The 26,238-nt window shown below is 48.0% G+C and overlaps 1 protein-coding gene across 2 annotated transcripts; it reads left to right on the forward strand.

The window, feature by feature from the left end:
- Positions 1 to 557: 557 nt before the first annotated feature.
- Positions 558 to 25,583, forward strand: YPEL1 (yippee like 1). Of its 2 annotated transcripts, none has more exons than XM_046024948.1 (5): positions 558 to 700; positions 17,358 to 17,640; positions 20,519 to 20,562; positions 21,130 to 21,238; positions 22,369 to 25,583. In XM_046024948.1, the coding sequence occupies exons 2-5, from the start codon at positions 17,524 to 17,526 to the stop codon at positions 22,456 to 22,458; spliced, it is 360 nt and encodes a 119-aa protein (XP_045880904.1). In that variant the 5' UTR covers positions 558 to 700; positions 17,358 to 17,523; the 3' UTR covers positions 22,459 to 25,583. The 2 variants fall into 2 exon arrangements, with proteins under 2 accessions (XP_045880904.1, XP_045880905.1); XM_046024949.1 differs by lacking the exon at positions 558 to 700 and adding an exon at positions 16,715 to 16,755.
- Positions 25,584 to 26,238: the final 655 nt, after the last annotated feature.

Here is a 26,238-nt window from a genome sequence, read left to right on the forward strand (position 1 = left end):
TGGTCCGGCCAGGGAAGCCTAAGTCCTGCGCACGGCCAACCCATGCGCCCCGCTTCGGCCCCGGAAGTTGTGGCCCTGACGTCCATGAGCCAACCCAGGCGTACGGAGACCGAGTGACCCGCGGGCTCCCCACCGCGGGGAAAGCCTGAGGGCGAAGACCGTGGGATGAACACCCAAGTTCTGGACAGCCCGCGCGTGCGCACTGCGATCCTCTTGGAGCCCGCCCCAGGGCCCGCCCCTCCCCGCGGGGCCCCGCCCCCAGGCCCTTCAACCCTCATTGGCTGGCTCCGAGGCCGCGCTCGGCCGGCCGGCCAATGGGAGCGCGGCGCGCCCCGCGGCACGTGCGCCCCCGCCCAGCCCGGTCGAGTGCGAGCCGGTCCAGCTCCCGGGCGCGGAGCGCGCGGGGAGGGAACGCGCGGGGGGGGGCGGGGCACGGGGCGGAGCGCGGGCGGGGGGGCGCGCTGATTGGCCGACGCCGCGTTCCGAGGCCGTTAACGGCGGCGCGGCGGGGCCGCGGCTCCAAAACAAAGGGCAGGCGGCCCGCGGGGCGGCGGCGGGAGGATGCCTCGCGCCCTGCGGAGGCGCCAACGGCCGCAGCGCGTCCCGGGCCGCGCCGGCGCCGCCTGAGAGCCGAGCCCGCGCTGACTGGGGCCCGGGCCGGATGGGCGCTGCGGGCCGGGGCGCGGACCGCCGAGCGGCCGTGAGTACGGGCGGGCCTGGACACTGTTGCGCGGGCGGCTACTTTGTGGCGACCCGAGGCTCCTGCGACAGCGGGCGGGGCCCGGAGGCACCTGTTGGGCATCCGGGCCGGCGGGCGGGGCGCGAGCGGGCCGCACCTGTGGATGTTTTTGTTCTGATTGGATTTTTTGTTGTTATTTGGCTCACTCCGTGTTGGAGCAGACCACAAAGCCTGATCTTTGATTTTGCCCTCCTTTCTTCCCTCGCTTCCCTGCCTCCTTCCCACTTCAGCCACGAAAAAAATTTACAGAGAGGATGAACTAGATGCCTGCTGATTGGGCTTTTCCCTCTTTAACAACAACAACAAAAAATGTTGCGACCCGGAGTGAAATGAGGACAAAAGAGGGTTCCTAGGAATGTTTATTAGAAGAGGGGGATGTTTTCGAGTTACCCACATAAAGATCGTGACTAAAATGATTTGTTCTCTGTATCAGTTCCCTGCTTGTAGCACTAGGCTTTTTTTTTTTTTTTTTTTTTTTTTAAAGCACAGCTTGCAGGAGCCATAGCTTGGGAAACCTGCTCAGTAGGGTCCCCCTCCCCCAGGCCTGCCTCTGATTGACATCTTTGATGTCCAGATAATGTGCTGAGTTCCAGGATGGGGGAAAAAAATAGGCTATAATTTCATTTTGCAAAGATAATGGCTTTGGAAGACCTCAGTTTCCCCGCCCCCAAGCTTTTTTGTTCAGTTGCATTTCTTCTTCCTCTTTCTGGCCAGAACACACACTTGAACCTGTTGTTTCCTTTGCCAAGAATGTTATTATTTCCACCCACCTCCCTCCTAAACTAAGCAAGCCTCAAGAGGAGGCTTACGTCTTCTAGGGAACTCTTCCAGGTGCCTCACCTGAGCAAGCCGGCTCTCTCCCACACCTGCGCACCCTCAAGCCTCTGCTCCGTTCTAGTAGATGAGTCCCTGCTCGGTGCCAGGAGCTGTGCTGGACTCTGGGGTGGTTGAGTTTTGTAATTGTGCGCTGATTCCCTCTTACCCCTGGCTTCTTGGGTGACAGTCGTGGTACTCTTGAGGAATGCTAATACTGAAGCTCTCCTGGACCCTTAGAGTGTCTTCTTGCAGGAACCTCTCAGAGGTAGGACCAGAGTGAAATCCTGTCCCACCACAGACCTGTAGCTCAGAGTCTGGCTTCTGTTGGGCACTTAAGAAAAAAAATCACTGAATAATCTTAATTACCAATCTGAGCAATAGCCTTTGCTTTTTTTTCTTCCTTTTTTTTTTTTTTAAAGATTTCATCTTTAAGTAATCTCTCCACTCAGTGTGGGGCTCCAGCTCACAACCCTGAGATCAAGAGTCACAGTCTGCACCGACTGAGCCAGCCAGGTGCCCCCGTAGCCTTTACTTTTTAAACGAACTTCTTATTTTGTAATAACTTTGGATTTCTGTGAAAATTGCAAGGATAGTCCAGACAGCCCTGGTATGCCCCATGCCCAGTGTTCCCCAGTGTTAACGACCCTCTGCTGTCATGGTGCCTTTACCAACATGAGCAACTGACACAGAGACATTCTTGTAGCCTAAGTCCAGACATTAAATCTTACCATTTTGAAGCCTTGGAATGTAAAAATCTCTTTAGATTGGAAGCAGTGTTCCTATAAAATCTCTTCCTGATTTTCCTGCCTGTCGTCCCTAAGTTTCACAAGGACCTAGTGGCAAGGGACAGAGAGTAGAAAGGGCAAGGGGCTGCCATAGAGTTTGAATGTATCCCTCCTCACCCCCACCCCAGGAGACTGAGAAGCTAGAATATGAAGAGGCGGTATTCTTAGTTATTCGGTAGCGTATATAACCACTTCGCCCTAGAGAGCTGTTCTGACGTGGGGAGCTGGCAAAACTAATCCTCAGCCGCTGGGAGTGCTTAAAATGCTGAGGTCAAGTTGCCAGTAGAATCTGCCTGGGTGGATTTAATGCCAGGAAGATATAAAATTGGCATTTCAAGAAGCTGCTTTGCCGAAGTTGAATAACATAGATTCTGTTAGCCTCAGAGCCCTGACACAAACACAAGAAAGGGAGGAAAGCCCTCTGGTTAACGAAGCCCATTTTGCCTATTTATTGCTATATCACTTTTAATTTGTGACGGCACGGCAGACTGCGTAATGACACCTGTCCTCAACTTGCTGGGTTTTTGATTTTTGCCTCTTCCATGTGTTCTGTTGGAGCTGGGTGCCTGCTGTAACTTCAGTAGCGACTTACCTATGTTTGTAGAAAATATGAAAACTTTGAAAAAGAAAAAAGCAGCAGCCATGGAAATCTTCCTTTCAAACTCTTCATTTGAGGTTCATTTGGTTTTCCATTTGTAGAAAAGTAGTTAGATCTGCTAATCAGCGAAACGTCTAGGGAGTGGAAATCTTGACATGAGATTTCGGAGGAGGTTGGAGAAAGTTCTGAACAACCAAGACATAGAGGGCTAAGGGTTCTGGGGAGGACAGCAGAGGTTGGATTCAGTAAGAAGTCCCTGTTCCTTCTGTGATAGAAACCCTCTGAAAAGCTATCTGCTGGTGAGAGAGAGATGGAAATCCTGGAGCCACCACAGTGTCAGGGGACATCCCCTTAATCTGGCTCCTGAAGAGCCTCAGAACCAGGACCAGGACTCCCGGTGGGGAGATGCGCTCGCCATCACTCTGTCCCACTATCCTGTAACGATGACACGACCTCTTATGCGACTGTCTGAACCACCTTTTAAATCGCAATTTACCCACATTTTACAGATAAGACAACACGTTGGCTTCCAGTTCCCTGGCCACCAAACACAGGGCACAGTTTGAGCCAAGCACTCTTGCAGCTTTGTCCTCCCTCACCCCCAGCAACATGTCTCTTGCCAAACCTCCCCTCCTGGGTCCCTCGTGCTGTCATCTGGCTTCCCAGTGTTGGCACTCTCACCCCTGAGCACTGGCCCCCTTCGACTGCTCTTTGCATCTCTGGTTTTTCCTTCTCTTGCTCCAGCACAGGCCTTCAAATGTTTGATTATGTCCTTATCCCACCGTGTGTCCTGCTTCTATCAGCCTTCTGGGTCCCACCCTTTCAAGTGAGAAGGGCAGTGGTGTGTGTGTAGCTAGCCCCTTGGTCTTTCCCCCTGTCAATAGCAAGCAAGCAAGTAAACTCTGCTAAGAAGTGTCCCTAGGCCCTGACTGTGGGGAACTTTGTTACTAGTGGGAGAAATACAAAAGAATGTATTATAGGTTGTTGAAAAAGAAGGACTCAGTGCAAACACATTAATTAGTCTTGCAGGAGACAGATGGCAGAGGCAGAACCTGAGGCAGGAGGGAGGAGGGGTGAGGACCAGGACCTGGGGGCAGAGGTGCCAGGCCATGAGGTGTTGAAGTTGCACAGACACCCCTGCCCGGATTCTGGAGAGGCTGTGGTGCTCCATCTGGGGCCAGCCAGACAGGTGGTAGGACGAAGGAAATCTTGCCCCTCCCAGTGGGTCCACTGATCACCAAGCCTGCAGTTCCTGAAATGTGTGGAGAAGAACATTTCATCCTATAACTCCAGTAAGAAGGCAGACCGTGCATGTGAAGGGAAGCTGGTTCTGCCAAAGGCAAACTGGCCTCCTGCCATTGCCCTTAGATGTGAATCCTTCCAGGCCTTTCTACACCCGCGCTTTGTGTGTGTGTGTGTGTGTGTGTGTGTGCGCGCGTGCGCGCGAGAAAGAGATTGAGAGAGAGAGAGTGACTTTGAGTAGTTGGTACATACCTTTGGTATCAAAAATCTAAAGTCACCGGGACGCCTGGGTGGCTGTTGATTAAGCGTCTCCTTCGGCTCAGGTCATGATCCCAGGGTCCTGGGATCAGGTCCCACATCAGGCTCCTTGCTCAATGGGGAGCCTGCTGCTTCCTCTACCTGCCGCTCCCCCTCTTTGTGTGCTCTAATAAATAAATAAAATATTTTTTAAAAATCTAAATTGTTCAAAAAGCAAATGGTGAAAAGGGAGTCACCTTCCTCGTACTTCCTAGCTCCCAGCTGAGGCCCAGGGGCGTGTGCGCAAGAGCGCTGACACGAGTTACCAGATGGCTGCAGCACAGCCAGCCCTCGCCAGTGGTGATAGCAACTTCTTAAAAATCTTTGCCCACCTACTAGGTTGTAAGACCTACCAGACTCCCTTTAATTTGCTTCGATGAGTGAAGTTCACACAGGTTCATGTATCTGCAAGGCACAGCAGTCCAGGGTGTAAACTCTGGCTTTGAATCCACTGCTTACTAGCTGTGCAACCTTGGCAAGTTGGTTAAGCTCTCTGGGCCCCAGTTCCCATATCTGCACAGTGGGACTCAGAATCCCCACCTCTGAGGGTTGCTGCCAGTTCGTCTGGTTCTTGTGAAGTCTGCTGCTTAGAATAGTGTTGGCCTGGGTTGGGGGGCGGGGGTCTCTGCAGAGCCCCCATGTTCCCTTTTCCATGGAAGATGTGGATGTCCCTGCCCGAGCCACCCACCTGGGGTCCCACTTCCACCATGAACTCTGGCTAAATGCTTTGTATGCCTGGTGCCTCCCTTCCTCCTCCTTCCTAGGGGAAGTAGAGGGCTGGGACTGAGCCTGTCACCAGGTAGTGGCAGGGTGGGGAGGTGGTGTGGAGAGTAGGGAGAATGGGTGTCCCAGGGTGTGGGGCCCTCGGGAGCCTCCATGCCATCCTGGAAATGTCAGAGCTGCCTGGCTGGGGCTTTATTTCTCAATGTTTTTGTCTTTCAAAGTGTGGTAACAGCGCCATATGGACACGGGCCTGATTCACGTTCTCTTAAAATAATTATGCGTGTTTATTTTAAGAGAGACATTTCTGGAATCCAGAATATTGTTTTCACTCCAAAAAATTACCCCACAGTAATATCTTCTGGGGGAGGGTGGTTACTGCCCTCCAAACCCAGGGGAAACATAATGTCATATAGTAAACGTGATTCACAGGACCCATCGGCCTTTCTATGACTTCACGGAGGCTCCTATCTCGCCAGTAGCTCTATGTTGTAAAAGCCCATTTTGCACACTGGGTGCCTGAAAATTTGGCCGTGATCCTACCAGTGCCCCAGCAGATACCCAGTTTAGAAGCCTAGTGGAAACACCACCCAAAACGCTTCTCCGGAACCACAAATCCAGGCCTGGCCGTTGCCCTGGCCGGGCCCCCTTTGCTGGGTGGCGACAGGGGTGGCAGTCAGGACGGAGACGGTGGAATGTGTATATGTGAAGCACACTCCTGCCTGGGAAGGGTTGGCCATGAGTGCTGAGCATGGACAAGGCTCAGTAAAGGTTATAGGAGACCATGAGGAGGGTGTTTCCACAGAGAAGGGCTTTCTGGACACTGGACACTCCTCAGGCTGAGGTCAGCTGGGGCGAAGACCATCCTTGAGGCCTGCAGTGGAAGGACACATAGCTGTGCCATTGAGCAATTCACGATAAACAGAAAAGCCTTGGCGAGTTGCCACTTTGAAAGGTGGTGTCCCGTATAAAGGGAACTGCATGTGAGCTAAAAATAAGAGGTGTTACCCCCATTATTATTATGAATAAAAGTGTAATCCCCCCGCCTTTTTTTAAGTAATCTCTATACCCAGCATGGGGCTCAAACTCACAACTCTGAGATCAAAAATCACACACACTGCCAACTGAACCAGCCAAGCACCCTGAAATCCCTTGTTTCAAGGCTGGAGGGAGTTTCTGGGAGTTTCTCCATTTGGTCACAGGGAGCAGTGTTTCTGCCACTAGAGGGGCAGGACTCTCGAGACCTGACCAGGCAGCTTGTGAATGGTCTGAGATTCCTGTCTCTTGGCCTCTTTATCGCATACTTTTATTTTTTTTTTATTTTTATTTTTTTTAAGATTTTATTTGTCAGAGAGAGAGAGAGAGTGCGCGCGCGCACAAGCAGGCAAGTGGGAGGCAGAGGGAGAAGCAGGCTCCCTGCTCTGATGTAGGACTTGATCCCAGGATCCTGGGATCATGACCTGAGCCGAAGGCAGTGGCTTAACGGACTGAGCCAGCCAGGCATCCCTACTGTGTACTCTTAGAGTCTTCATTGAGGGAGTCTGAGGAAAGAAGGGACAAAACTGAAGACTCCTTTCAATAAAGGGGAAGGACTCAGGTGAAGGTATGAAGCCAGACTCAACATGAGTTCAGTAAGAAGTCAGGTCGGGGGGCGCCTGGCTGGCTCAGTTGGTAGAACGTGGGACTCTCAGTCTCTGCGTTGTGAGTTCAGGTGTGGAGCCTACTTTAAAAAAAAAAAAAAATTTTTTTTTTTTTAAGTTCTTTCCTTATGAGTCATCACCAAATTGTGGGGGGGGGGGGGGGAGGTTGCATGTGTGGATTAACAGTACCTGTGCGGCCCGTGTGGGACATGGGGTGGGAGCTGGGTTGCTGTGCGTGGGATCCATCCGGATTGACCCCCATCCCCATGACCTCAAAGATGGGAGGGATGCCAGGGCTCCGATTCAGAGTGCCCAGTAGTTTGGGGCAACGAACAAAACCCAATAGAATGTATCAGCGCTAATGTGATGGCCTTGAAAAGGTTAAAGTTTTGGGAATCCCTGGTGGGGAGTATCTAGTACAATCAGACTTCTTCAGAGGCTCCCTTAATCCTTGGTTGAGAAGACTTTGAGTGGAGAAAGAAATAGAGCTTCGTTTTGGAAGACAGATGTGTAGGCGTCCGTGTGTGTCCCTTGTGTGGAACCTTCCTCCATGATATTCTTGCTGGCTGATTTTCTCTGTTGGGAAATGGGACAACCATTAATTTCTGTTTCTGGTATAAAATAGGACCCACCTTTTCCTTTTCCGGTATCCGTAATGTCCAGCACTGTTTTAGGAAACCTCTCTCTTGCAGTGAGCTGCGATACCACTGTCATTGTATCTGGTGTCCATCTAGGCAGAGGTCTGTTTCTAGGTTCTCTTTCGAGTCCCATAAGCCTGTTTTCCTGTCCCCTGCCAGCACTGCTCTGCCCCCGTGACTGTGGAAAATGGCAGGACGGCTCTCTGTCAGACTCAGGAAGCAAACGTGTTTCCATCGTGCTCTTCGAGAGTGCCCTCACTGGTTTTGACCTTTGACAGGATGGGGCTAAGGACACACTACCCTCAAATATGTCACCATGCATGTTGACTATCTTAAGCTGGAGGAATTTCAGAAAATGACAGAAGGAAGGAGGTCATTCTGACCTCCCCCTTTGCCCTTATTCCCTGACACAGGTCATAAGACCCTCCTGGGAAAGGTGTCCTCCCTGTATGAGGAGGAGGGAAGACCTTCCTATCAGAGACAGAGAATTTGGGGCCAAGAATTCTGGCACAACCCTATTAAACCTATCCTGTCTTTCTAGTTACTTCTTCACCACAGAGTACCCCCTTGACCAAAGACCTCTGCCTTGTCAGTTCTTCACAAATAAATTGTTTCTTTATCTAAGTGATAGAAAAGTTTCCTGCTCTGTTGCTATTGGTTCTTCATTCTCTTGTGGAAACATTCCATAAGATCTGTGTGCTTTTCTCCTGCTGACCTTTCTTTGCCAGTTTAATTTCCAGACCCAGCCAGGGACCCCGAGAGGGTTGAGGAAAACTTTATCCTCCCCTATAGACACTTTCAGGATAAATTTTAGAATTCAGTCTCGCTGCCTCTCACTGGCTCCCTGGCTTGCATATGCACGCGCGCGCACACACACACACACACACACACACACACACACACACCACATCTTACTGGATTTTGATTTGAACTGCATTTGATTTAAAAACCACTTCTGGGTAGGGGAGCCCGGCTGGCTCAGTCAGCAGACAGTGCCACTCTCTGATCTTGAAGTCATGAGTTTGAGCCCCACGTTGAGTGTAGAAATTACTTAAATAAAATTTACGTGTGTCTGGGTGGCTGAGTTGGTTAAGCATCCAACTCGGTTTTGGCTCTGATCATGATCATTTAGGGTCATGGGATCAAGCCCTGCATTGGGCTCTACACTCAGCATGGAGTCTGCTTGAGATTCTCCCTCCCTCACAGCCCCTGACCCTGTGCTTATGCTCTCTCTCTCTCAAATAAAATAAATACAATCTTTAAAAACAATACAGTTAAAATAATAAAAATAAAAATCACTTTGGGGAGAATTCATATGTTTACAAATATCTTCTGGTCCTGATCTTGGTCTATCTTCATTTATTTAGGTATTCCTTATTGTCCCTCAAAAATTTATGCTTTCTCTGTAAAGGTGTTTCAGGTCTTTGAATTTATTCTTAGATACTTTGTACTGTAACACTGTTGCCTAAGTGTATATTTTTCTATTCTGATCTTTATGTCTTGTTGCCTTGTCTTGCAGAGCTGGCTGGGACTTGGGGGGAGGCTGGGGTAGGGCTGTGTGGAAATGGTGTAGAGGCTCATTCCTGATCTCAAAGAGAAAGTTTTCTAAGTCTTACCTGAGAAGCTGATGTTCATTATGGGTTCCGTTTTTATAGATGTCTCTTAACAGATAAGGAAGTTCCCTTATTTCCTTAGTCTGCACAGAATGTTGCTAGAATTGTCAATGGGTGTTAGATTTTTGTCAAATGCTTTCTCTGCATCTATTGAGATAAACAGATTGAGAGAACAATAGGTGGTACATTGTATTAACTGTATTTCCTAACGTTAAATGATTTTGGATTCCTGTGATAAAGTCAACCTAGTTGTATTTTATTATCCTTTTAAAATAGTATTAGATTCCATTTGGTAAACTTATTTCGGGTGTTTGCGTCTTTTTTCATGAAAAGAAAATTATAGCGAATTTCATTCTTGCACTACCCTCATTGAGGTTTGGTATCAGGTCAAGCTACCTGGTTCATTCCCATTTCTTTAATGTTTATCAGATTGTTTGGGTTTGCTGTTTCTTCCTGAGTCCTACTCTTCAGTTACATTTCTTCTAGGAATTTATCTGGGTGATTTACGTTTTCAAATATTGAATGTATTCAAATATTGAATGTGATCAAATGTTGATCACAACATCCTCTTACCCTATAAATCTCATCCAAAGAAAGTGATATCCCATTTCCATTTCTGCCAGGTTATTACTTCTATCCCATCTCCTCTCTCCCACCTCTCTCTCCCCAGATCAGTCGAACAAAGCTTTATCAGTTTTATCTGTCTTTTCCAAGAACAAGCTTTTGGCTTTGTTGATCCTCTCTTGCATATCCATGTTTTCCTTGCCTGTTACATTACATTTTTTCCTGTTTATTTCCTTCCTTATATTTTCTTTGTGTTATTTCTCTGTTGCTTTTTTTTTTTTTTAAGATTTTATTTATTTATTTGACAGACAGCAAGAGAGGGAACACAAGCAGGGGGAGTGGGAAAGGGAGAAGCAGGCTTCCCATCAAGCAGGGAGCCTGATGTGGGGCTCGATCCCAGGACCCCGGGGTCATGACCTGAGGTGAAGGCAAACGCTTAACTGACTGAGCCACCAGGCACCCCTCTCTGTTACTTTTTTAACTTCTATTTTTTTTAGTATGTATTTTTAAAGTTTTATTTATTTATTTGACAGAGAATGACCGTGAGAGAGGGAACACAAGCAGGGCGCAGAAAGAGAGGGAGAAGCAGACTTTCCACTGAGCAGGGAGCCCAGTGTGGGGCTTGATCCCAGGACCTGGCATCGTGACCTGAGCCGAAGGCAGAGGCTTAACAACTGAGCCACCCAGGCGCCCCTACTATTTCTTTTTTTTTTTTTTTAACTTTTAAAGATGGGTGTTTACTGTTGGTGAGAATGCAAGCCGATGCAGCCACTCTGGAAAACAGTATGGAGGTTCCTCAAAAAGTTGAAAATAGAGCCACCCTATGACCCAGCAATCACACTCCTGGGTATTTACCCCAAAGGTACAGATGTAGTGATCCAAAGGGACACGTGAACCCCAGTGTTTATAGCAGCAACATCCACAACAGCCAAACTGTGGAAAGAGCCCAGATGTCCATGGACAGATGAATGGGTAAAGAAGATGTGGTCTGTGTGTGTGTACATGCACACAATGGAGTACTACTCAGCCATCACAAAAAACCAGAAATATTCCCATTTGCAATGATGTGGATAGAACTAAAGGGTATTATGCTAGGCGAAATAAGAAAGAGAAAGACAAATATTGTATGATCTCACGCATGTGGAATTTAATAAAAAAACAAGGATGCGTGGGTGGTTCAGTCAGTTAAGCATCTGCCTTCGGCTCGGGTCATGATCCCAGGGTCCTGGGATCGAGCCCCTTGTCAGGCTCTCTGCTCCACAGGAAGCCTACTTCTCCCTCTCCCACTCCCCCTGCTTGTACACCCTCTCTCTGTCTCTCTCCCTCTGTCAAATAAATAAATAAAATATTTTTTTTTAAAAGGAAGGAAAGAAAATAGGATCATAGGGGAAGAGAGGAAAAGAAAACCAGATGAAATCAGAGAGGGAGCCAAACCATAAGAGACTCTTAATCATTAGCAACAAACTGAGGGCTGCTGGAAGGGAGATAGGTGAGGGGATGGGGTAACTGGGTGATGGGCATTAAGAAGGGCACGTGATGTAATGAGCACTGGTGTTATATAAGACTGATGAATCACTGAACTCTACCTCTGAAACTAATAATACACTATATGCTAATTAATTGAATTTAGATTTAAAAAAATTCTCTGAGGGAAAAAAAAGTCAACCTTAAAAAAAAAAAAAAATCGTCACAGCAAGATTCCCTGTGTTGCCTTTTGACATCCACACCCACTTCAGCCCCCTCTTAACCACCAGCATCCTCTAATCGATTCCCCATTTCCATGATTTTGTCACTTCAAGAACATTCTACAAATGGAATAATACAATATGACACCTTTGGGGGGCTGGCTTTTTCTTTTTTTTACTTAGCAGAATCCTCTGAAGATTCCTTCAGGTCTTTGGGCTCCCTGCTCAGCAGGGAGTCTGCATCTCCCTCTCCTTTTCCCTCTCCCCCCAGCTTAGGCTCTCTCTCTCAAATAAATAAGTAAAATCTTAAAAAAAAAAATGGGCGTTTAGCTCATCAATTCAACCTATCATATTTTCTAGTCTACATCCTGTAAGATTCTACATTTCTCTTTAAGTACTAGAAAGTAGTTATTTTATTATTGTTTAATAATATTAATAAAAAGATCTAATTTCCCTTCTTAGACCCATGAATATATAGAAATACATTCCTTTCTCTCCTCAGATTATACTTTTTTAATATGAGAGAATAATTGACACACAATATCCTATTAGTTTTAACTGTACATAATATTGATTGGGTATTTTTATATATTATGAGATGATCCCCACCGTAAATCTAGTGTCCCCTGTCCCCGTACAAAGTCATTGCAAAGTTACTGACCATATTCTCTATGCCATACATTATATCCCCATGATTTCTTTATTTTGTGACTGGAAGTTCATACCCCTTAATCCCCTTCACCTACTTTGCCCACCCCCCCACCCTGTCCCCTCTGGTAACCCACCATTTGTTTTCTGTATCTGTGAGTCTCTTTCTGTTTTGTTTTTCTTTCATTTTTTTTGTTTAGATCCCACATACAAGTGCGGTCATACGGTGTTTGTCCCTCTCTGACTTCTTTCACCTAGTGTAGTACCGTTGACATTGAGCCGCATCTGACTGCACAGTGTTCCACTGTGTATGGCCACATCTTCTTTATCCATTCATCTATCAGTGGACACTTGGCTGCTTCCATCGCTTCCCTTTTCTCCCCATCCTCACCAACTTTTATTTTTTTGTCTCTTTGATAATAGCCAATCTGACAGGTGTGCACTGATAGCTTATTGAAAAACCACAATAAAATGAAAACTAGTCCCTGGGGATAAAAATACATTATATGTTTATTAAAAAAAAAAAATTTGGAAGGGGAGGCAAACCATAAGAGACTATGGACTCTGAAAAACAACCTGAGGGTTTTGAAGGGTCTGGGGTGGGAGGTTGGGGGAACAGGTGGTGGGTAATAGGGAGGGCACATTTTGCATGGAGCACTGGGTGTTGTGCAAAAACAATGAATACTGTTACGCTGAAAAAATAAATAAAATGGAAAAAAAAATGAAAACTAGTTTTGTATTTCCCAGATGACGAGTGACGCTGAGTCATCATCTATCTTTTCATGTGTCTGTGGCCATCCGGATGTCTTCTTTGGAAGAATGCCCATTAAAGTGCTCTGCCCATTTTTTTTTTTAAAGTAGGCTGCACACCCAGCGTGTGTGCACAAGCACACACAAGCCCTAGATCGAGAGTTGCTTGCTCTACCAACTGAGCCAGCCGGGTGGCCCCCTTGCCCCTTTTTAACCAGGATGTTTGTTTTAAAATTGTGTGAAGTCCCTTGTATATTTTGGATATTAACCCCTTATCAGACGTGTGATTTGCAAATATTTTCTCCCATTACACAGGTGGTCTTTTGTTTTGTTGATGGTCTCCTTTGCCGTGGAAAAACTTTTTAGTTTGATGTAATCCCACTTGTTTATTTTCTCTCTTGTCACCCTTGTCTGGAGAGATGGGTCCCAAAAACATACGGCTAAGAATGAGGTCACAGAGCTTCCTGCCTATGGCTTCTTTGAGAGTTTAACAGTTTGGGGCCTTACATTCAAGTCTTTAATCCATTCTGGATTTATTTTTGTGTGCAACGTAATACAGTGGTCCAGTGTCCTCCTTTCGCACCTAGCACCGGTGCCCCCAGGACTCATCGTGCAGAGACTCATCGTGTATTCTTGCCGCCATTGTCCTGGGTTGGCTGTACGTGTGTGAGTTTTGTTCTGGGCTCTTAGTCATTCTGTTGATCTGTGTATGTGTCTTTGCACGAGTACCACCCTGCCTTGAGTTCTGTGGCTTTGTAGTATAGTCTGAAATTAGGGACTATGATACCTCCAACTTTGATCCTCTTTCTCTAGATTGCTTCAGCTGTTGGGGTCTTTTGTGGTTTTTATACATATTTTAGGATCCTTTGTTCTATGAAAAATACCACTGGTATTTTGTCAGGTGTTCATTGAATCTCTAGATTGCTTTGGGTCGGATGAGAATTTTAACAGTTTTCTTCCAATCCATGAGCACAGAACATCTTTCCATTTCTTTGTGTAGACATACATTTCTGCATTTCCAAGCATACAAAGATTTTTCTTTTTTCTTTTTTTTTTAAGATTTTATTTATTTGACAGACAGAGATCACAAGTAGGCAGAGAGGCAGGCAGAGAGAGAGGTAGGGAAGCAGGCTCCCTGCCAAGCAGAGAGCCCGATGCGGGACTCAATCCCAGGACCCTGAGATCATGACCTGAGTTGAAGGCAGAGGCTTTAACCCACTGAGCCCCCCAGGCGCCCCCAAAGATTTTTCTTGTTAGGTTTTCTTACTGATTTCTAACTTAAGCGTATTGTGGTCAGAGAATATACTGTTTTAAGTTTGGGGAAGTTGGCTGAAACTTGTAGGGTGGGCTTTTGTAAATGTTTGCATGCTGTGCATGAGTGTGGGTTCTGCAGTTCTTACAGTTTTCTCCATGTCTTTTAGGCCAATTTGTTCGTCACATTTTGCATATCCTCTCTGCCCATAATCATTTGTGTTTGTCTGTTCTATCGGTCAGATGAAAGGCATAGTAAAAGAGAAATGTATTTATACTATATATGCTATGTTTTAAGTATAATATAAATATGTAATAAGTATACCATATTTACACACTATAATCAGTGATCCTATTCTTTTTTTTTTTTTAAACAGAGCTTTATGCCCCGCATGGGGCTTGAACTCACGATCCTGAGATCAAAAGTCGCACGCTCAATGACTAAGCCAGCCAGGCACCCCCAGTAATCCTATTCTGATTGAAGATTTATTTCTTACTCCTTGCAGTTATGTCAGTGTTTGATTTATATATTTTGAGGCTATGTTATTAAGTGATAAAGTTTACACTTGCTGTTTCTCTCCCTGCTATTTTTATCATTATGAAGTAACCCATTTTTCTATCTAGCAAGTCTTCCCTTAAATCTTTATTTAAGGGAAGTGCTAATATATTAATATTTTTCATTTGCATATCATACTTTTTGTCTTTTAGCCACTTTTTTAAAAAGTAATTTCTATACCCAACATGGTCTCAAACCCATGACCCCAACATCGAGTCACTGCCCTACCGACTGAGCCAGCCAGATGTCCAATCCTTTTACTACTTCAATTTCTTTATTGTGAATCACATACATATAATATATAAGACAAATATATTGTCAGCAAATAATTATAAGCCCTATGTCTGTATTGCCACCACCTAGGTTTCTAGCCTTATCTTTCAGCCACTCTGTGTCCTTACTTTGAGGTGTGTCTCTTGTAAATTAAGTCTAGGTGAGTTGTTGAACTCACAACTTCAAGATCAAGAGATGCATGTTCCCTCAGCTGGGCCTCCCCTTTCTTGCATCTTTTTATTTTTATTTTTTTTTAAGACTTTATTTATTTATTTGACAGAGATCACAAGTAGGCAGAGAGGCAGGCAGAGAGAGAGGAAGGGAAGCAGGCTCCCTGCTGAGCAAAGAGCCCGATGTGGGGCTCCATCCCAGGACCCTGGGATCATGACCTGAGCCGAAGGCAGAGGCTTAACCCACTGAGCCATCCAGGGAAAAACCCACTGGGCTTTTTCCTAAGTAGGAAAAAGCCCTCTTGCGTCTTTTTAGACTGACATTTTATCATTTACTGATACACCCCTTTGTAGATTTGGAATTATACAGTTAGGTTTTGTTGTTCTAGAAATGTCATCAAAATCACAACATTTATCCTTACTTTCCCAGAATCTGAAGCTTAACCAATACTTATAGCTACTTTTTTGAATAATACAAGGACTCTAGAAAGTTTTCATCAGAGCTCTCACCCTGAGTTACTGTGCTCACGTATATCAGTGATATATTTTCTTTTTCTTTTATATTTTTAGGGAAGAACGAGGGGTGAAGGGGAGGGGTGGCAGAGAGAGAGAGAGAGAATCTTTTTTTTTTTTTTTTTAAGATTTTATTTATTTATTTGACAGATAGAGATCACCAGTAGGGAGAGAGGCAGGCAAAGACAGAGAGAGGAGGAAGCAGGCTCCCTGCCAAGCAGAAAGCCCGATGCGGGGCTCGATCCCAGGACCCTGAGATCATGACCTGAGCCGAAGGCAGAGGCTTTAACCCACTGAGCCACCCAGGCGCTCCGAGAGAGAGAATCTTAAGCAGGCTCCATGCCCAGCTCGGAACCTGAGGCAAGGCTCAGTCTTATGACCCTGAGACCATGACCTGAGCAGAAATTAAGAGTCCGACACTTAACCGACTGAGCCATCCGAGCGCCCCACACAGTCCTATTTCTTCAAAGCTTTACGAGATACTGCTGTTCTGTTTACCCATGGACTTACCATCTCCTTCATTCTCATTCTTTTTTTTAGACTCTCACGTTTAGTGCTGTTTTTCTTTTGTCTGAAGCACATCCTTGCGCTTCCTCTAATGATATTTTGCTGAAGTCAAACTTTTTAGTTGCCTAAAAACATCATTCCGGAATTCTTGAAAGATATTTTCACTGGATGTAGAATTCTGGAATAGCCATCATTGTCTTTCAGGACCTTAAAGGTACCTTTCCTGACTGCCTTCTGGGTTCTGTTGTTCTACTTAGGAAATTGTTCTGTTGAAAGGTAATTTTCCCTCCCCTTCTGGATACTTCTAATACTTTTCTTTCTCTTTCTTTGGTGTTCTACAGGTGCTCTGCCCCATTTTTCCTCTCACTTTACCAACCATCAGTCTAAATATGTGTCTAGGCCTTCACCATCATTTGCAGGCAGTCAGTCCCCATTGACATGAACGCTTTCCCCTGTGGTTTCATCTAACAGTTTATAGTTTTCATTCTTACATTGATTTTTTTTAATAGTTTGGGATTTTGTGTGTGTGTGTGTGTGTTTTAATTTTTTAAAAATTTTTATTTATTTGACACAGAGAGAGAGCCAGAGCAGGAATACAAGCAGGGAGAGCTGCAGAGGGAGAACCAGGCTTCCTACCGAGCAGGGATCCTGATGTGAGGCTTGATCCTGGGACCTTGGGATCATGACCTGAGCTGATCACAGATGCCCAACCGACTGAACCACCCAGGCGCCCCTCATTCTTACATTTAGGTCTTGGATCCATTTTGAGTTATTTCTTGTATATGGTGTTAAATAAGGGTCCAGCCTCATTTTTGTTTTGCATGTGGATACCCAGTTTTCCTAGCTCCATTTGTTGAAAAAACTACCCTTTCCCCACTGAATCATCTTGATGCCCTTGTTGAAAATCAGTTGAGCATATAAAGGGTTTGTTTCTGGATTGATATGTAACTTCTTCACGATCAATTAAACTGGATCCCTCCTGCATATTCATAAATGTCACGGTGCTTTGAGTCATTAATTCTAGGATTTGGGACAAGATGTGTGCCGTCCTGCTGCTGGCCTCACTCAGACGGGAGGCTTATTGGCTGCTTTTTCCTTTGTTTCCAGAAGTCACACACAGCCTAAAATGCACTAAATCAGATGTTTTTCTCAAAGAATCTGGATGTAAAAGTAGTTCACTCGCCACTTCCAATGGCACCTAGAATGAAACCGTGACAAATAGTAAAGAATTCAATCTTCTGGGTCTGCCTCTCCCCACCCTGTTCCTGGGAACACACAATTCCCAAGCATCCCTCCTCGAAGTCTCTCTCGTTCCCTCCATAACCCTTGGCTTTGTCATGATTGGTTGACAGGTTGTGAGGCTTTTCTCTCGTCCCAGCTGTGTGGACAGTGCCACACGCCCTCCGCACGACGACGGCCCTTGCGTGCATCTTCCGCTGTTTCTTCTGTCAGAGGGCCCAGCAGAGCCGCCAGCCGTCCAGTGCCAGCCCTGAGCTGAGCGAGGAGCGCCCAGCCGAGATGGTGAAGATGACAAAATCCAAAACGTTCCAAGCTTATTTGCCAAACTGTCACCGAACCTACAGCTGTGTCCACTGCAGAGCCCACCTGGCCAACCACGATGAGCTGATCTCCAAGGCAAGTGGTTGGTGTCCACGGAGCGATGGGCTCCCGGTCACCGTGATTGTACCTTCCTACCAGATGGACATTTGACCATCATGTGACTTCCGCGGTTGGTGGTGTCCTAGGAGTCTCGGGCCTTCTGCAGCGCTGATGAACGTTTTGTGCGTGATTGAGTGTGACTGACTGCTATCTTGTTATCTTGGTATGACTGTGATCTTGGTGTGCCGTTGGGCATGTTGTTGGCACAGGGGGTGGGTGTTGGAGGGCGAGGCAGCTGGGACAGAAAATCACAGAAAGCAAGACGAGTAGGTTATTTGTCAGAGCAGTAGAGTTCACGTAAGACCAAGAAACACTGAAGGAGCAAAGGAAGTCTAGAAGATCTGTGGAAATAGTCCAATAATGAGGAAATTCAATGTTAACTCGGAAGGCTTAAGAAGAAAACAGTATCGTGGAGGGATGGGGAAAATTGGATCTTTTAGAATAATACCCAGGAGGGAAGCTGTGAAGACGGCCATCTTTGTCATTAGTCAGTGATGCTCTGGCCCAAGGGAGCCGTTCCTTGGTGCAGGCGGGTCTCGTGAGAAGGCTCTGGTTTTATCTGTGGGCCTCCTCCAGCACCCCACCTGTTCCCGGGAAGTTTTATTGGGCCACAGCCACGTTTGTGTATTCCCACAGCACCAGTGGCTGCTGTCGGGCTGGCCAGAGCACCAGCATCCTTCCTGCAGAGGCTGCGCAGCCCCCAGAGCTGAAAACATTTCTCAGATGGCCCTCGTTTATGGAAGTTTGCAGACCTCCTGCTCTAGTCTGACTTCTTTCTCACCCCAAACCACAGATCTGGCCACATCATGGATCCAAACCCTGTTTAAAAAATAAGGGTTTGTGGGGCACCTCGGTGGCTCAGAGGGTTAAGCATCTGCCTTCAGCTCAGGTCATGATCTCAGGGTCCTGGGATCGAGCCCTGCATCAGGCTCTCTGCTCAGCAGGGAGCCTGCTTCCCCCTCTCTCTCTACCTGCCTCTCTGCCTACTAGTGATCTCTGTCAAATAAATAAATAATCTTTTTTTAAAAAATTTTTAAAAAATCAGGATATATAGGGGTGTGGGGGGAGAATTTGAAGAGCAGGCAAGAGAATCAGGAAAGTTGGTCTACAGAATTGAAGGCTAATAAGGATGTGGGGGAAGCCCATAACCTGATTATTTGTTAAACTGGACATAAAGTAATATTCTTAATTCTGGAAAGCCACTGGAAAGGAAAACTCTTAAAAAGGGTTTTTCTTTTTCTTTTTTTTTTTTTAAGTCTGAAAGCTGTATGTTTAGATCAAAACACCACTAGCCTCAGGCCAGGGTATGCGGCAGTAACAAAGAGCCCCCAAACCACAGGGGCATAGTGGCTTAGCAGGAGGGTCTCTTTGTTGCTCCAGTGGATGTGTGTCCCCGGTCAGCAGGGGCCGCTGCCGTCTGTGCCCGTGCAAGGGACTGCGCGAACCAGCACAGTGCACGGGAGGCAGAGACAGATCTGCTTTCCCCTCCTCACCCCTGACTCCATTCCTTCTGCTTGTCTCTCTTAGTTGTGTGGCATATGTGGTCTCTCTCTGGGCTATACGATCATGGTTTTCCCTTTATCTTTTAAGATTTTATTTATTCAAGAGCGTGAGAGAGAGGGAGAGCACAAGTAGGGGAAGGGGCAGAGGGAGAGAGAGAAGCAGGCTTCCCACCAAGCAGGGAGCCCGATGTGGGATTTGATCCCAGGACCTCTGGATCATGACCTGAGCCGAAGGCAGACACTTGATTGACTGAGCCACTCTGGTGCCCTGTGGTTTCCCCTTAATTGAAGGGCCCCCACAACACAGCATGACACAGCGTGTCATGGCTAGCTCTCCTTCACTTCCCAGTGTGACTCTCTCACCACACACGCTCGTGCCCAGCTGCTTCCGTCCCCTTCTTAATGTCTGCGTGTGCCCTGGATGTGAGTGCCCTCGTTTGCTCACTTGTGTGGGTATCCATGTATCCCATGCTTTTGCAATTGCGAATACTTACCAGTAACCATTCTTGTCACACATTTCCCTATGGGCTCCAGTTGGTTTGTCTTGACAGTGAATCCTTAGGAGCGGAGTGGCTGGTCACACAGCACGTGCCTCTCACACTTAGAGATACTGTCCCCCTCTGCTCCAGTCAACATTCCTCACAGTCTTTTGAATTTGTGCTGAGGTGGTAGGCCAAAAAAAAACAAAACAAAAAACAAACTAAAAAAGCACTCAAAGAAGTTCTCTTCGTTTGGTTATTTTTGAGGTTCCTGTGTTCTGCTCGGTCATTTGGACCTGGCACCGAAGCAGACGAGCCCCCCATCTGTCTACGAGGGAACTCATGTTCCCTCTTGTTGCTGAGAGTGCAGGATGCGGGCGCTAAGTCTGGAACTGACCTGACTGTACCCCATCCTGCCTCCTTTATCATCCCAGACTCCGTGGGTATGCTACAAGCTGTTCCTTGGCTTATAGCACTTTCCTGGGGGAGATGTCACTGGAAGGTCCCTTCCTCCAAGGAAGGAGTCATCTTGGCATGTGGTTTTGCTTTCAATTTCAATGGCAAAGCATGGGAACGTCCCCTCGCGCCTACTGTCTGACTGACGGGAGCTAGTCCAGCAGGGAGAATTGGGACACTGAGCGGCCCCTCTGGGGCTCTAGGAGCGCTGTGACTTCTGGGTCCTGTGTGGGGTCTGGCGTCCTGGAGGTCTGTGGTCAGTGCTCCTCCTGAGCGCTGCTCGAAATGCCCCGCAAGGTGGCCCTTCCACCCACGTTGAAGTCCATGACCTAAAACAGTCTCTCCACCTTCATCCCAAAATGCCAGACTTTTCCTCTTACCTCAGTACATCTGTTAAAATTTTTTTCTTCTTTGCAGTCTTTTCAGGGAAGTCAGGGACGAGCCTACCTCTTCAATTCTGTGTGAGTACTACTGCCATTGGCCTTGTGGGCATGGCTGTGTCCATGGTCCAGTCACATTCAGTGCTTCTGTCCATCCATGCACGTGATTACGCAAAGCTGGACTGTGCAGAGTTCCTTGATGAGCTGGAATGATCCAGTGGTTTTGTTTTTGGTTTTTAAGATCTTATTTATTTGAGAGAGCACGAGCCGGGGTGGGGGGAGGGCAGGGGCAGAGGGGGAGGGAAAAGCAGCCTCAGGAACCGAGAATCATGACTGAGGCACCCAGGTGCCCCTAGAATGACCCAGTGTTTTGATAGCTTAAGGAATTCTGCTCTCTTTAGTGTGAGAGTTTGCAGGAAGGGTGTGCTCTTACCTGAGACCTAGCTCCCACATGAGGCATGGTCTGTGACTCATTTGTGGTGGATTTGATTTTTGACAGTGCTCCATGCAGGACCGTGGTCACGCCCCCCGCAGCCCGTCCCATCTTGGGATTCTGGAGAAAAAAAGAGTTGATCCTTCCCCCAAGGGCGGTGGTGGGCAGGGGCGGGGCCTCTGGTCTTCAGCATGGTCCCGCCTGCTCCCCTGCAGGGTCAACGTGGGCTGTGGCCCGGCAGAGGAGAGGGTCCTTCTCACTGGGCTGCACGCGGTCGCAGACATCTACTGTGAAAACTGCAAAACCACGCTCGGGTGGAAATATGTGAGTACCCATGCACTCCGGGCCCGCTGAGCCTGCACCGACTCACCGCAGTACCGCAACACGCGTTACAGTCAGGAGCAAAATTTGCAAAGGAGTTAGACCTCCTGCTTGAAGTGTCCCATGTTCTCGTCGTAGAGTGTCTTTTTAGCCTATTGAAGGTGGAGGTCCTCACATGGCCGCACCCGCGCTCCCCTGACTCCTGGAGGTGGGACGTGGGGAACAGCCATGCTGGTTGGCGGGCACGTGGCCCTGCCCTCCGAGGGTCCTCTGGCAGGAGGGGAGTGGCCCACCCATGTGGGAGACACTCCCTGGTGGCTGGGACGGCCCCCAGCAAGGCCTGGCCTCACCGGCCCACCTGGGGCTTGGCCCACAGGCAGCTTCTGCCCGCCCCCCCGAGCCACACTTCCTGACCCCGTTGTTCCCCACACCTCCTTTTGACTCCCAAGTCTGTCCCCTGTGTCCCCGACCACTGCCAGCTGTGGCACCTGAGAGGTGCGTCTGGGCGTGGCTGGTGCCTGCCTGTTGTCCGCTACAGCCATTCTGGCCATCTTGGTCAGGGTTCCCTGTGCTTCCTCTTTCTGGAATTGCTGACTTCCTGTCCTCCACATTCCTCGACACACATGAGGAGACGCAGTCCCTGGTGTGGAAATGGGCTCCAAGAGGCCTGCGTGTGCACACACATACACCCTGCCAAGCCCCATTCTGTTTCTACCTTCACTGCCAAGCCAAGGGCCTTCTCTCTCCCTCCAGCATCTTAAGTGACCCCCCGGGTGCTGGCGATAGTGGCCTCCACTGGCCTTTTACCTGTAGTCCCTGCAAGCAGGATCTTGCTCCCCTTCCTCCCTCCCGGATTGTCTCAGGCATGGTAGATGCTCAGGGACAAACTTGAATTACCCTTTCCCTGTGAAATGGATCTGTAAGGTTAAGGACAAGTACAGGTGGGCTGCCCTTCCCTGCCCAGGCTTGTCACCGAGACAGACCCCTCCCCTGGCCCTGGTCTGCGGAACAAGGGACACCTGGGGAGATTTGACCCCATATGCTTATTTTCTTTGCCAAGAGTGTAATGAAGTTGAAAAGTGAAGTCGATTCTGTCCTGAAACCTTCTTTCTACTTTTTTTCTTTTTTTCAAGGAACATGCCTTTGAAAGCAGTCAGAAATATAAGGAAGGAAAATTTATTATTGAGCTTGCCCACATGATCAAAGACAATGGTTGGGAGTAAAGTGAAAACTTCGTTCTCTTCTGAATACTAGTTTGTGGAAGAGACTGTAAGTGTAACGGAGACATAGGAGCACCCTGGACGGCCGTATTTCTTGAACTTGAACCTTGCAGCGGGCGGGACTTTCCCGGCCGTTCCAGTGGTAAGGTGTCCCTCCAGCCTCTGTCCTGTTCACGTACATGGCTGTTTCTGAAATGTTTCAGTGACCTTTTCCCCAGCTTCTCAAGTTCTAGAGACAGAATTAACCAACTGAAGACTTACCTGTCCAGTTAATACCTTCTTTTAAGCTATGCCTTTATGATAGAGTTTGGCTGTGCTCTTTCATGTTTGATAAAAAACAAAAACAAAAAAACAAATTTCTGCGGACCACAGGGTTAGGGCGCTTTTCAGAGAGCAAGTTCACGCTGCTCTTTTTGAGTAAGGGTACTGTAGGCCACTTTTTCTCTTAATTCCTGAAATTACAGGTGGGTTATTCCTCTTGCAGATGAGCTGTTAAGGCATAGTGCTCATTTAGGAATCTTCCAGAAACAGTCAACAAATCTGTACACCAAGGGGCCTTTTTTTTTTTTTTTAAGGCTTGTTCAGAACTAGAAGATACCACTGATTACATTTTAGACAAGCTATAAATAGAGAAATCTGTCTAATGGAACATCTTGTTTATTTAAGCCAACGCTTCTTTATCTAGAAAGCAAGCATTAGCAAAGGCTGTTCCAAGGGGCCGCAGGTGCGCATGTGCGGAGGCTGCAGTCCAGCAGGGCTCTGGAAGTGGAGCTTCTGTGTCAGTCGCTGACAGGGTGGTCTGCAGAGTGAGGGGTGAACTCACTGGATGGAATCAGATTGGATTTCCTTTTATGTTCTGATGTACTTGAAGAAAAAGAAATACTTTTGCATATGGAAGAGGCCAGAACTAGCAGGATGAACTTCCAAACTTGAGATTTGGGAGATCATTTTAAAATTTTTTTAGGAAAGGTTAAAGTTTCAAAACAGATTTAAACTTCATAAATGAATATGGGTCTCCCATGCCCCACTGGTTCTGCCCCTTGAGCTGACACACAGGGACCTGGATGGTCGTCTACGCCCTGTGTCTCAGCAAATGTATTTTAAGTTCCGATCCACCAGTGCCTCCGCGGGAGACAGCACTACACGGGGTTCTGGCCAATTTTCAGAGAATGAAGGCCAAAAACCATTCCCCAATCGGTTTTGGTTTTCAAGTTTCTGACCTGACTCCAGCTGCTGGGCCCGGCCTGCTGCTCCAGGGGTCTGGCGGGGTCTTGGGTGTAGCATGGCATGAAACTCCTGAGACCCCACTGCTGAGGGGCAGGAAAAGGGCCCAGCGAGGCAGGGAGAGAGAAGGGCAGTGTACCCAGACATTTCTCAGCCCGGCTGGTGGCTCTGAAACCACTGCAGCAAAGGTCAGCCCAGGGGCGAATGTGAGCTGGCCAAGAAGAGCCAGAGAACGGCTTTCCAGTCCTGTGGGAGGTCCCTGCCCTCCCTGGAGCCCAGAGCCCATGGCCAGGCACTGGGCTCCCCTGACTGGTTCTGGCATAGCTGCTCACCCAGAGCTTCCCTTTTGGCACCGTCTCTCTGGCTAAGAGCGAAGCCTTAGAATGTGGGGAGATGCAGCGCCCCACTCTGGGTGAGGGGACGGGCGCCCGGGTTAGTGTCCGTGCATATCCCAGCGTCAAGGGCAGCTGTGTGGGCCTCTGCGTGTGCAGGTACTCCAGCAGGCTGCTGCTTCCCTGAGCTGGCGTCCCCCGCAGGTTTAGGTTGTCCCAGCACAGTCCCCATGTGTGTAAGTTCATGTTCAGCTGTACAGCCTTCAGGCGCCCTGGGGCCTGGGCCCGCACACGTGGCGCACCCGCTGCCAGGCTCCGAAACCCGAAGATGCTTCGCCCTCGAACTGGCACAGGCAGCGTGGACATCTGCGGCTTCGGTCCTCAGTGGCCACTTTGAAGGGACGGCAAGGCCCTTTAATTGAGGAGTGAGTGCTCCTCATTGAAAACTTCACCTAAACTGACATTTCCCTCCTTGCCTTGTTTCCTCTGCGAGCCTCCGTGCTGCACCCGAGGCCCCGAGAGGATGAGGGCTGGGGGGTCCTTGGGGCACCGGGGGCCAGGCTCCTGAGCGTTTCCCCACAAGCTCTTCGTTTAAACTGAAGAATCTTCTCAAATTCTTCTGACCGAGTTTTGTATATACTAAACCTATATTTAAAGCTTTTATATATGTTCTGGGCAAGTTTACTGCTCCTTGGATTTGAGCACTTTGGTTTTTGTATTGTCTTTTGTGATGGCATTGAAACATTTTTACTAGTGGTCTTAGGCTTTTTTTTTTTTGGTAATCGATACCAACAAAAAACTCTTTACCACTTTTATTTGTTGGTGTTCTGAAAAATCCAAGCTCCTTTCAAAACCAAATGAACAGACCGTGAGCTGGCTTCAGGGAAGGACATTCGGGAGACCACACACAACCAGACGTGCTGGTGAAGTGTGGGAATGTCCCACCCTCTTAAATTTCGACACTAAATATCATCCTGCGACTTTTATTTAAATTATTTAAAGTATTTGTTTCCTTAAAGAATGGGCGATGATGCCAGGACCAGAAATGCGTTGAACTTCAAACATGTCACGTTCTCTGGCACGGCGCGTTTGCTTTACCAGTGTGGTTTCATTTTGTTGCTGTTTTATATATACATATATATAGTATTTTTGTACCTTAATGCTTATTCTTGATGGCATCTGTCAGATATTAGGCGAGATCAGACATGGGAATTTTTCCAAAAGCCCTTTTAATTTACCTGAGGACCTCACCAGGTACTTAGAAAATCCAAGCGGTTTTAATATTTAGAAAACTAATTTAAAAGTTTCAAAACGACCTACAGAAATGTAAACCCTCCTTTGTCAAAGGCTCTTGCGTGGGTCTGCAGCCTCGGGTGGGCTGGCCATGCTTTGGGCCAGGTGGGTGTGGTCACTGGGTGCAGCTGGAAGGACATACAGATGGATAGCAGCCGGAAGGTTTGCCCCTTGGAGCAGGACTGCCAAGCTCACGAGCACAAGCCTCCTTCAGCCTCCGTGTCCAGCCCTCTGTCCTCTGTCTGTGTGAGGTTGAAAAATAAAGCTTCCACTGTCTGATGTGTCCTGTCCGGTAGCACCTCCTGTCTCAGGCGCCCTGCCCCAATGCTGAGGGGCCCTGGGTTCCCGCTGGGACCTTTGCATCTCCAGGCTCCTCCTCTGGCTGCTCCGGTCCTGTGCGGTGGCGTGCAGCCTGCCATGTCCTAGAGCAGGGTGCCACCAGGCTCCCCACCAGGCAAGCCTGGAGTGGGTACATGCAGCCCAAGAAAGCTTCACCTGAGCTCCTCCTGCCCCCAAACGCAGAAGGCTGAGGAGCCCAGGGCCCCTCTGGAACCTTCCCTCTCCAGGGCCGCCTCCTCACCCACCCACCCGCACCCTGAGTCACCAAGAGCTATTCAGAGGTCTGCAAGTGTGTTCACACGGCTGTCCCTGATGCAGCCCTCTCCTGGGCAGACCAGGTTCTGGAGGCATTCTGGGCACAAACACCAGCTCTCTGATGTTTTGATGTAGCTGGGAGGGATGGTGGGAAGGTCAGGGAGAAGGGTGACAAGGGCCTGGCCACAGGTGTAGAGGGCTTAACGGGTGCTCTCTAGAACCCCGGTCCCTGGCTACAGTCACAGGCAGAGGACTGCGGAGGAACAAGGTGCGTGGGGAGCACAGACCTTGTTCTGCACACACAGGACAGCCAGTGACTGGTGTGAAACGAGGACAATGG

This window comes from Meles meles, chromosome 12 (assembly GCF_922984935.1).
Source record: "Meles meles chromosome 12, mMelMel3.1 paternal haplotype, whole genome shotgun sequence".
NCBI lineage: Eukaryota > Metazoa > Chordata > Mammalia > Carnivora > Mustelidae > Meles > Meles meles.